The sequence below is a fragment of the Triturus cristatus genome, chromosome 1_1, assembly GCF_964204655.1.
Source record: "Triturus cristatus chromosome 1_1, aTriCri1.1, whole genome shotgun sequence".
NCBI classification, from domain to species: Eukaryota; Metazoa; Chordata; class Amphibia; order Caudata; family Salamandridae; genus Triturus; species Triturus cristatus.
The window spans coordinates 561695755-561708421 of record NC_140579.1 but is presented as its reverse complement, the minus strand read 5'-3'; the positions used below and the strand labels follow the sequence as shown (position 1 = coordinate 561708421).

The window sequence follows — 12667 nt, the reverse complement described above, 5'->3', positions numbered from 1 at the left end:
GTTCATGTTTGGTGTCTGTGGAATTGTAATAAAACATCCTCTTTTATGGTAAAATAAGATTTTGAATTGCAATTTTGAAAATACCACTTTAAGAAAGTTGGTATTTTCATGTCCTAACCATTTAGTGCCTGCAGCCTGTCTCTGGGTCACATGACTATGTGTAGTTGGCAGTTGGTCTTTGTGTATTCCTCCTAGACAGGCACACACAATAGAAAGCTTAAGTGTGCCTGGAAGGGCCATCACGGGCAGGATGAGAGAGCGGAGTTAGGCACAGCCCCCCTTACACCAGAATTGTCAATGATAGTCAAAGAAGGTAATTGATGAAGTTTTCCAAGGACAGTCTATTCACTTGGTATACCAATAAAATAAATCTGTTAATAGATCAATGAACTTAAGGTGTTCAAGTCACCACTGACACAATTGCAAGATAAGTTTACATAATCATGCCTATAGAAATCAAAGGAAGTTAGTCCTAATTAGAGGTGTAAACTGAATTGAGGAGAGCAAGATCTTAAGCTAAGTAAAAAGCACATAGATTGCATCTATATAGTGTTGAGCTTAGAAAGGTTTTTAAAAGTAAATCTATGGAGATTGTATAACAATGTTGGAACTAATTTACATGAGGCTATGCTCATTGAAGATCCGAAAGCTCAATCTCTGTGTCGATTTGTAAAGCAGTATTGGTTATTTCCTTCTTTCTAGAGACAATATTTGGTAAATGCAGTTTCCAGTTCATGCTATTGTAAATGGTTAATCCCAGATGTGGATAATTTAATATGGGATCAGCTATGACTGCTGTGCTTTCTTGAGGCATGCTGTTGGAAATGTAGCTCCTAATGACACAAAGACTGCTTATTGTATTGTATTGTAATTGTATTGTAATTCCATTTATATAGCACTTACTACCCCTGACGAGGCATTGAAGAGCTTTTTCGGCAAGTAGCATGCTACTCTGGAACCCATAAAAGATTAGTGTTGAATTAGTACAGTGAAATATGAAAGTAATTTGAGTGGTGGATAGGTTAGTCAGATGTTTGGATTCAGATGGATAGTGAAAGGATAGTAGAAAGAAAAAAGTTTTGTATTTATATAGTGCTTTTTACCCCTGATGGGGTGTTGAAGTGCTTTTGGCGAGTAGCACGCTACTCCGGAACCCATAAAGGATTAGTGGTGCATTAGTATAGTGAAATTTGAAATAATTTGAGTGGTGGATATTAGTCAGTTATTTGAATTGAGAAGGACAACCGAAGGATAGAAGAGGGAAAAAGGTTTGCATTTATAAAGCGCTTGTTAACACTGATGGGGTGTTGAAGCGCTTTTCTGGTGAATAGCACGTCACTCCTGAACCCATAAAGGATTAGTGTTGAATTAGTATAGCGAAATATGCTTATGTCACAAATTCATCATGCTAACCATTAGAAGAGATCCTATTATGATATGCAGTGGGTGTTAAGGACTGAAAGGTGCAACTTTCATGACTTTCCTGGAGAAAAAGGGTGATGGTCATGTTTTGATATGTTAGAGTAGCTGTTTCCAGGGAATGGATGTCTTGTCTGAGAAACACCTGCTGCCAGTCATGTAAATTTGGATTTGATGTTGATAAGATTGTGAAGCTGTGAATGTAGGTGTTTATATACTTGTATAGGGATGGAGCCCTAGCCAGGCATTATATAGAAGAGGTACAACATTTTAATACTATATGTTAAACCTGACTGGGATATGAAAGAGACAGAATATGCTTCTCATTAATGAAATAATTGTTTTCTACTTCTAGTCCTATTATTGTTCAGGATTTTAGCATAAGTGGTATTGTCATAGCCAAGGTGTAAATTGATAACCCTCCCCTCCCCCGCTAGAGTGGTCAGGGAGATATAGAAAAGGACTATGTCGAACCACCTGAATTAACAAATCTCCTTTCATCACAGACCAAATTGGGACATCAACTCTAGTTTTTCCATCACTAACAAACTCGAGGTATTTGGAAAAAAGCTGCAAAAAAGACTAGGTGTGATTAGGAGGATGCGGTAGTGTGTGGGGATGAAGAGAGGCAGCCAGGTTGTGACGGCCCATCAGAGTGGTTGCTTCTTTAACCTCATTCACCTTGATTATAGCTCTTGCCCATCCACACTTTTAGAAACTCTCAGCACCATGGAGAAGGCTGTAAAAGTTTGCCAAGGGCTAAGGACGTACAAATGTCCATAACGTAGGTCTGAATCGTGAGGTGGCGTCCCTACAAGATCTCCTGTAATAGGGGGCATTTATAAAAGATGAGAGATAAGAACAGAAAGCCTTCTGGAAATGTACATGTGTTTTTACTGTTCTGCATGTGAGTAGCCAGTTTGCCACATTTTCTGTACCAAATAAGGACTTGAACCATTCCCGTGATGGGCTCGTGGACGCCATTTCCACTGCCACGTGGTCAGAGAAAGTGCCATGACTGATAGATCCGTAGTCCAGTTATCAGTTGATGCAGAGAGCTTAATTCACCCCGTACGTAGACCCCCTTGGCGACGCCCTAGTGGGCACACAGGTTAAATGACATGAGAAGAATTTTTGTTAGCCACACTCCACATGCCTCTTGCCTTTGACGTTCTAGCTTAATGCCAAAAGGATCATCGGGAAATCAGATGGCCCGTATCTGGGATGCAATACGTCACAGATTCTTTCCTGATAAATCTGTATCGCTAATGTCCCGCCTCTAAAGGTATGTTCTGGGTACCTGGCAGCACCCTTCTTTACAAGGCAGGCCGGTCGAGCGAGATCTGAGTCAGGCTCCGCCAAAGGGAGGAGGCTCTCCCCTCACACACCCAAAAGGAACCTGGAGCACCCGAGACACACACTCATGATGTCCCAGAAAGGCCACATCGGAAGCCCTCTGGAAACCTCCGCTTGCACAGACAGGTTGTAAAACCGGCAGAGAGGTGCTCTTTGTACGATGCCGGCCCCGGCCTTCTCACAGTACCTTTCGAGCTCTTTTTATTTTATTTTTTTATACTTTGCAAGTTGCTGCTATTAGACAAGTTACAGTTAAGCAATGACAGGGTTGGAGTTGGAGATAAGAAGAAAAAAATCAGTCACGTGACCTGCAAGCAGCAGGAAAGAGAAGCAGCCACCAGGGTGAAGGTGCAGCAACAGCCACCAAGGCAGGGTGTCGAGGGAACAACAGCGTTTTCGCCCATCCCTCCTCACAGGACACCGCAAATCCTCCGCAGGGGTGTTTGTTGCCTTTGTGTTTTGTTCTTGTTGGCTTTGCACGTGTCGGATGGGGCGATCCCAGACCCAGCCGCTCTAAGGAAGGAAGCAGCAGAAACAGAAACCACACACGTGCAGGCGAACTAGATTGGCAGCGCTTCCAGAGCTCCCGACCGCCGCCGCAATGTCTCTGAGCCGCAGGAACTGGTCTGCCCTCTCCAGGTAAGAGACCCGCGGTTAATGCTTAACTCTTGTAGACCCCACCCCCCCTCCTCCTCCTCGTCTTGGACGAGCCCGGGAGCATGGTATGGAAGTGGCTGCAGGTGGATTATATATGGGCGAAGGAGTAGGGAGGGCGGAGGGGCATTGTTGATAGTAGCGCTGAAGGTGTGCAGTTAATTTACCCAGACAAAAGAACAAACGAAAAAAGTTCATTTTTAAGAGGCTGTGCCCGGCTCAGAAGTTGTATGCTGTGCTGTTGTTCTATATGTCAGAGAACTTCCAAAGTTAAATGTATATAAGGGCGTGTGCTGTGCACGGGAGAGGAGGTAGCTCCCTCCACGCATGAATGAGCTGTTTGTGTTCGGATTTATTTATGTGGAGCAGCACAGAGACTGCTTAACGATCTGGACTTCGGGCTTGTTTCAATGAACGGTAACAAGGACAGGCAGAAGGCGAACAGTGCAACGGAGCAAAGCGGTGCGTCTGCTAAACAGTAAAGCGAGGCCTGGTAATCACCTCGTGCCTAAAGTAACCAATGCGTACCTAGGGGAAACAATGAGTGCCTGGAGTAATCAATGTGCACCTGGAGTAATCAATGTTCGCCTTGGGTAATCAATGTTTGCCTGTAGTAATCAATGTGCACCTGGAGTAATCAATGCATGCCTAGAGTAATCAATGTGCTTCTAGAGTAATCAATGTGCTTCTAGAGTAATCAGTGTTCGCCTGGAGTAATCAATGTTCGCCTGGAGTAATCAATGTGCCCCTGGATTATTCAATGTGTGCCTAGAGTAATCAAATCATGCCTAGAGTAATCAATGTGTGCCTGGAGTAATCAATGTGTGCCAAGAGTAATCAATGTGTGCTTGTTCAAGTGGTGGCCATGGGGGGCCAAGGTGATGGTTGAACATTCAAAGTGGAGGAGATGGCTTTTGAGGCACATTTGAAGGTCCTTGGGGGTGAAAGCAGATGTCTAATCGCAGGAGGTATGGCAGCGGTGAGGTACCTAAGGTGCTTTTGTAGAGTGCACTCTGCAAACCGACCAACATCCGAGTTTTTGCTCACTGCCATTTATGGCAGCCTTGGGAGGATGTATGTGCTACAATTGGAGCATTTCAATCACTTTCTGAAGTGGAAGAAGATGGAATCCAAATGAGTTTTGAAAAGATTTAATGCAGCAAAATAAAATTGGTGGAAGAGTCCGAGATCACACCACTTCTCCAGGGAGAGGTCTATCACAAGTGCAGCATGTGACTGGTTTCTTATCAACAGAGCCACGCGGAGTGCCTGACTGCACCTGCACAGAACACTGCAGGGGAAACAGATTCTTAGACATCCTTGGGGAGACGCACAGAAATGACTGTCGCTCAAGAGGAGAGGTGGAGGCATGCAGTCAGGTGCACATCTTGACTGGGTCATGTCTTCTCATCCTTGAGGAATGCAGTGGCCTTTGAGGTGATATGTTATCTCTATTGGTCCTCGGCTCACCAGCATGGAAAATAATCTTTGATCTATATTTCAATCAAACTGTTCTTGATATGTTCTGTGTTTCTCCCATTGTTCTTCTGCTCTGTCTCTCAGGCTGCACTCTGTCCCTTGTTGCACGTTTTACCAGTTATATCAGGTATTTCCTTTGCTCTACATATCTCCCAATCCTCCTCAGTTGCATCTCACACTTTTCTCTCTTTTTGAATTACTTCAGAGTTCTTACAAGTGTCACTTTCATTCCCACTTTCTCTATCATTCTTCTCAGAGGTGTCACATATCTGGTTTTCTCTCTAGCTTCTCCTAGTCATCTTATTTCCCCTTTTTTTTGACCGCAAGATGTCCCTCTTGCTTTACTCCGCTTTGAACGTCTGGTTACCTTTCTCTCTCTCTATAACACAGAGTCCAACTTCTCTCTGGAGAGTCTTTCTTTCTCATCATTAACTGTTTTACTATTTCTTTCTTGCTCAATGACTCTTTTTTTATCAAAACAATATCTCATATCTGCTAAATCTTTCTCTTTCTCTTGCTCTCTTTCTTGTCCTCCCTTGAATCTCTAGCTCCTTCCCTCTTCTTCCTCCCTTATGATCTTTACAATATGTCATTTTCTCTGTCTAACAAGGAATTCTTTCTACCCCTTTCTCAATATCTAAGCAGACTACATTTTTTCCCTGCCTTGCGCTTATTCTCTATCCAGGTTTACCCCTCTCTCTTCCCTCACTCACCTTCCGCAATCTCCATCTCTATGATTTATTGCCAATCTTTCATTCTCTCACAAGCAGGGGCGGCTGGTGCATAGGGGCGAATGGGGCGTTGCCCTACCAGCCTCCGGACGCATTGCCCCACCAGCCTCCGGACAAGGATCGGGGTCTGAGGAAGACAAGACAGACACCTTGAAACAGTGTTAGCAGTGCAGCCCAGCCTTGTACAAACACACACACACCCTGCGCATGACGTGTGGTGGACGTTCGTTCGACTTCAATATCGCCCATGTCACGCATGTGCAGAGTGTGTCTGTGAGGCAGTGGTGAGGGCAAGCAGGCGCTACCTGAAGCAGCTGGTTTTCCAGGACTTCGGTCGGATTTTCGGCTCGCCCTGATCTGACGTAGTCACGTAGCTCAGCTCAGAACATTCTTCTAGTTCTAGGATCCCACCTCCTCCCCTCACTGGATGACGTTGATACAGAGTCACCCTATGACAAGAGGCGGGATTTCAAGTACTGCTTCCTGCGCGGAGTTCGCATTTCCCTCCTTCCTTGAACCAGCTTCAACCCGGTCCGAGAGAAACCCACCGTGATCAAGCCGAAAACAGTGAGTACTACTTGATTCCCCTTATTGGAGCAGCAGTATCCAGGGTGGAGGGGGTGAGGAAGGAGTTTATTCCAGCGCCACCAGGTAGCAAATGATTCACTTCACCCTTCATGGTAAATCACTGAGTCTTTTTGTCGGAGGTGTTATGGATGCTGAGCAGTTAGTTAGGGGTTAAACTACAACACCGCTAGCTTTTATTGTGTTTATTTATTAACCACTTCAGTTGTCACGGTAATGAAAGCTGCTCTGCTTTCCAAGGCCAGCACTCGGGCTCCCATCACCACCCTCAAGCAAAGAATGAGGGACCGTAGAGCTGCAAAATCGGCTTGACACGGACCGCTCTGTTGTTTGGCGCTATACAAGGCGAGCTACTCGCTCATTGGTTGGCAATACATCTGAAGATCGGCCGATTTTTGTTTTATTGCTTTTTTTTGTCTCACACACTACATTTGTCACCCTGGGGCAGTTTGGGTGCTTTCTGTACTACCTGCCTCCAGCCTGGCTGTCACGTCGTGCCACAGGCTTGCGTTTGCCCTGCGTGTAAAGGTCGCCCACAGTGGCAGGGCTGGGCGCTGTCATCAGCCTGGCCATTTGGCATGTAGTGCGCCTCCCCACAAAAGCAGGGGGAGGAGAGCACATGGGCCAGTGACCAAAGTCTCGGCCGGAGAACTGGACCCGAGTCTCACTGCTTGATCTTGGATAACTCACCTTACCTCCGAGTCCGCATGCTTGAGTTGATTCCTTCATTTCGCAAAGCTGGAGTTTACAAACAGGCATTGTTCGAGTAAAGTTGGTAATATGGACAGGGAGTTAAAATAAAAGCGTAAGAGGAGAGAGAGGGAAAGGAAGAGTGGGAAGAAGTAGCCACGGATCAAGAAATGGAAAGGGCAGGAGCAAAGGGGAGTGCAAAGAGTGACAATGAAAGGATGGGGACAGGGAGTGCAGAAGAGAGAGAGGTTCACAGAGAGGAGGGATGGACAGAGGGGAGTGCAACGAGTGACAATAAGAGGAGAGTGACAGGGATGGAGATGAAAGAGAAGTTCACAGAGAGGAGAAAGGGACAGAGGGGAGGGGAACGAGTGTCAATGAGAGGGGGTGACAGAGATGCAGATGAGGGAGATTTTTGGCAGGGAGGGACAGGACAAAGGGAAGTGGAAAGAGGTACAGCAAGGAGAGTCACACAGATGGAGATAAAGAGCGTGTGTTGTGATAAGGTTCATAAGGGCCAAATGAGAGTGGAAACAATGGCAATGAGAGGAGAGTGACAGAGATGGAGGTCAGAGAGAGAGGTTCACAGAAAGGAGGGAAGGGCAAAAGGGAGTGGAAAGAGTGACAGCAAGGTGAGAGGGACACGGATGGAGAGGAAGAGCGTGAGATGAGATTCATTAGGGCCAAATGAGAGTGGAAAGAGTGGCAATGAGAGGAGAGTGACAGAGAGAGAGTTTCACAGAGAGGAGGGGGAGGGCAAAGGGGAGTGGTAAGAGTGACAGCTAGGAGAGAGTTAACGGATGAAAATGAAAGAGGGTGCAATTCAGGCATAGCTGTATGGGGGGAAACAGGAGGTAGAAAGATTGATGGGGAGACCTAAAGCTGAGGGTGAAGTGCAGAGGGCAGCTGAGGAGAGGGTGGCAGAGATGGTGAAGGGTGTCAGACACAAAGACACCGAAACACAGAAATGAGTGGGAGGCAGAAAAAGGAAGGTGGTAATTTTTTAACACAGAAAGAAACACGACTTGATGGGACAAGCACTCAGTATTTCCTCATCCTGCCCAGCACGTCTCCTGGAAGCTCCCAGAAAGGGGAAGGTGTGACCAGGGGTGCTTATGAGGTGGCACCGGGCCCAGTATGTCTGGCTGCGGGTTTTGTGTTTGTCACTTTGTGAGTAAATCGAGTATTTCACGTCTGCTTGCAGCTGCAGCGGTCTCTGTATACTTTTTTGTTTATAGGTCTTTAAGCCTAAACAAATGTTTGTGACTCGTGCTTTATGTGTGTACTTGAAAGAGTTTGAGTGTGTGTTTGTACTTGTGTTGGGGTAAAGTTGATGGATATAAGGATGTTATTACAGATCCTGTCATAATACTTTCGCAAGTGCTTTATCAACCTTCCTGCTTCCTCAAATTTGCTTGAAAATGCTCCATTAATCCACTCTTTTTTCAAAATTTTCTCGGAGGAGTTGTTAGGGCTCGCTCGCTCGCCTCAGTGCAGTACCATGATAACTTTACGGCTCACCACTTTCAAATGTCACCAGCCGCCACTGCTCACAAGTATAGATCTCTTTATGAAACATCACTCACCATCTGCACCGTGATGCTTTGCTCACCTTTTTTTGCTCTACTTGAACTCTATCATTCTTTTTTTGCAATCTCAAGAATAAGATCGTTCTACCATCTCTCTCTCTCTCTCAGTTACAGCAACTTGTCTCATTCATTCTCCTTAGAACTCTCTTCCGATGCGTCTTGAAATGACAGGTATGGCTCTCCATCACTTTCTCTTTCACTCTGTTCCTCTCTATTTGGACCTTTTCCTCTCTGTGTGCCTTTTTATTTGTTTTCCTAAACCTACTGTAAGAGTGCCAGTTCGTTTTTAGGTCGAGCCTGGGCAGCGCATGCGCTTCGAAGCATGCTGTATTCCCATTCACAACTAATGGTACTCAATGTGTACACAAGAGGTCTTACTGGTAGTAGACAGTCCACCACAGTCTCCCATTTAGACAATCTTCTGGATAGTTATAGAGGATCATGTAACTTTCAGGGGCGTAACACAGGCCCCCGCATCCTCCGCAGTGCTGGGGGGGGCCCCCAAGCTCCAGGGGCCCCCTCAGCACTGCACTTTGGCCCGGGAGCTCCTGAAAGAGTCCGAAGGGGGCCCCTCCACGTACCTTGCAGGGCCCCCCTCAATTATCGTTACGCCACTGGTAACTTTGTAATAGCAGGTGACTTTAACACCACTTTTGAGCCCCTCGACCAAGATGATAGTAATCTCAGTGGAGAAGAAGATGCTCAATGGAACATTCCTTCGTTAGAGTTGCCCCCCAATCAGGAAATGGACAGAGGCAGCACTACAACTTAATACACTATGCATGGAGTGGGGCATCAGGGCAGTTAACGGGAGAACTCCCTCAGATAGATCAGGCTCCCACACTTTTTGTAATGGCCAGAGAAGGAGACGTATTGACTACTTCCTTATCAATATCGAACATTGGTCGTTCCTCATAGATATGGAGGTATGTGAGAGAATTGAAAGTGATCATAACCCCCTCATACTAAAGATGTTGGCCCCAGGCTTTGTAATGGCTCAGCCACAGGAAGCTCAGTGCACGACAGCAAATGTCCTGATTTATAACGATATGAGGCGGGTCAAATGGGACAAAATCTTGGATAACGACCAATCGTTTGCACTAATAAGGGCAGATGTTGCTTGCACTGTAGCCGAGCTCCAATCCGGCACCACACAGGATAAATTAAACAAGTTCATAACTCGAGCCCATGAAGATTTATTTGGCAAAATAAAGACACGCTTTCTAAAGCCCCACAGACATCAGAGTAATGCAACAATAAAGTATGCCAACTGGTACAACAAGGCATGTATAGAAGTCTACAAGTCATTGGCCATAGCAATAAAAACAAAAGATATGGGTAAAATCAAACAAGCACGATTGAGCTATAGAGCCATTCAGCAAAAGCCAAGAAGGACTGGTACGAACAAAGATGGCACAATCTCTATCAGGCCAGTAAAGAGAAAAACCCTCAAAAGTTCTGGCAATTAGTTAAATGGGGTAGCGGAGGGCAAGGGCCAATACCACAAAACCATGTAGCACTGGATTTGTGGGTCACATACTTTGAGGCACAATTTGCTGCAGAAGAAGAGGGGGGAATAGATGAACTGTTTCAAATCCCCAAACCTGACACGGTTTTGTTTTTTGATATCGGGGAGGTCGCATCGGCATTGACAGCAGTACCAAGAGGAAGAGCTCCGGGTCCCGACAGAATACGGGCAGACCTATTCCTGTACAATAGCGATATTTGGCAAAGGTACATACAGCAGCTAGCAAATGCAATAGCTAGTGGAACCTCAATACCCGAATCCTGGCGTGGTGCAGAAATCATACCCATCTATACAAAGGGCGATCGATCCAGTCCCAGCAACTACAGGCCAATCAATCTCATAGACTCAATAAGATATATCATGGCAAGGTTCGTGTTGAGTAGAATACAGAATTGGATCGCAGAAAATGATATATTAACTAAATTTCAGGCAGGATTTTGTGCCCATGTAAGCACTATCGATCAGGTTTTCCGCTTCATTTTAATCTACTGGCGAGTTGTAATGATAGCAGGAGGTACCATTTATGCCGCCTTTGTGGACCTTAAGTCCACATTTGATATGGTTTCCTGTAACAAACTGTGGGCAGTTTTAAAGGATTTAGGGATGCCACTAGACCTACCATCTGTAGTTGTGAGACTACACAAGGCTAATTATGCCCAAGTGCGCTGGGACTCACAGCGCAATATCACAGATCGGTTCCCCGTATCCATAGGGCTCCACCAAGGGTGTGTCATCGCCCCAACACTATTCTCATTATTCCTAAATGGGGTCATCAACTACTTTTCTTCCCACCCGACAGATGCTCCCTCACTTGCAGATATTAAGGTACCGATACATATGTTTGCGGATGACATGCTTGTCATCTCGAAAACCCAAAGTGGGCTGCAGAGAGCGCTGACGCGCTTTGAAGATTTCTGCAAGGATCGTGGCCTTGTGATAAACGCAAACAAAACAAAATTCATGGTCCTTCACAAACATAGAGCAATAAAGGTCAGGGTACACTTAAACAAGGAACAACTCGAACAGACTGACATTTTTAATTATCTAGGGATCACCCTAGGAAGAAAATTAAACTGGAAACCCCAGATTTAAACTATGGCACCTAAACACTGCCAGTTGGCAGGAGCACTGCTCAGAGAACATAAGTTCTCGCAAACTAAGCCGATAGGCCCAGCATTGCAGATCTACAATACCAAAGATCTGGTCTCCACACTATATGGTGCTAAACTCTGGGGCTTCGACAACCTGACACCGCTAGTCCTAGCCCAGAATATATTTATTAGAGGCCTCATAGGGCTCCTGCAAAACACTCCATTAAAGCCCCTTTATAATGGCCTAGGATGCAACCGTCTGGATGAGGCAGCAAGGTTTCGACTGATAGCATTTTGGTGCAGATTATGGTCCACTCCGAAGCTATCGCATTATGCAAAAGTGCAAAAGGATGTCAGAGAAGCCGACACCTCCTGTAAGATAACCTGGCTTCAAAAGGTGAAGAGCACATTGGTTAATAAGGGCCTGAGCCACTAATGGGAAGATCCAGTAGGCCATTGGTTCCCATCTAAAAAAAATGAAAGGAACTTTATTGGTCTATGGTCATCACAAATAGTATACGTACCATTGAGAACACTACACAGACTGGTATCTTCATGGAGTTCAAGCAAAGTCCCATGTATAGAATTTTCTGGGATGTTATAACCAAGCCCAGTGATAGGAGACTAGTCTTCCATTCCACACTTCCATTGAAATCCTATACTCACAAACGGCACAATACCACAGAGAGCAAATGCCATTTATGTATAGAGCAGGAGGAGACAGTCCCACACATCCTTTTTGCATGTCCCGCTTATAAGGCTCCTCGGGACAAATGGTTAAATCCTTTATGTATAAATCTGGGCTCAAGGTCTAGTGCTACAGCGCTAAGAATATTGAAGTCAAATACTAATGAGCTCTGTGTGATATCCATCGCCAAACTTTTAAGTTGAATGTTGCAAATCCGCGCCAAACTCTTAAAGATGTTGGTGGCAACGCAAAGTAGTAGCTCACAGTAAGAAGAAGTTGCTATTGTTGTGACAGGCCCTAGACAACCTTCTGGTAAAAATTGGCCCAACATCTAGTAGTAATTATGACTAGGTTAGCTGTAGCAATGGGTAATATTAGTGACTTAGTCCTGTTTAGGAATGTACGTATTTGATGGTTATAGTCACATAGACTTACATACGTACCCCTCCTCTTGTTCCAGTGGCTGGTGTATTATTTCCTTTTATCATCATGACTTTTTACATAAAATTGAGTTATCTGCAAATACAATTGTAACATAAGAAGACTAAGTATATAATGGTTTTATGAGTCACCTTTTACTGATAATTTTTATATCTCTTATGATCTCGCACTGAAACCATTTTTTATGCTATTGTATAATGATAAGCACTGAGGCCTTAATGAATGTCTCATTTTTTCAAATGGTTTTCTTCTTTTTTTATTTCATATAATATTGTGAATGTCTTTTATGATCTGTGTGATCGAAATAAAGATACTGAACTGAACTGAAGCATGCTCTATTCAGGTATGGACTTGAAGCTCCGCCCATTCTCCAGCCGTATCTTTTATTGGCTTGTGTCATAGTCCGCTGTAAACTG

General features: G+C 44.9%; 1 protein-coding gene across 3 annotated transcripts in view; it reads left to right on the top strand.

The window, feature by feature from the left end:
- The first annotated feature begins 2836 nt into the window (after positions 1-2836).
- Positions 2837-12667, top strand: part of LAD1 (ladinin 1) — a 118234-nt gene continuing 108403 nt past the window's right edge. For 2 of the 3 annotated variants that reach the window (XM_085643758.1, XM_085643764.1), the window contains exon 1: positions 2837-3414. In XM_085643758.1, the coding sequence (XP_085499884.1) occupies positions 3377-3414 (38 nt within the window). In that variant the 5' untranslated portion in view covers positions 2837-3376. The remainder of the gene's footprint in view (positions 3415-12667) is intronic. The other variant, XR_014978759.1, reaches the window with a different exon arrangement.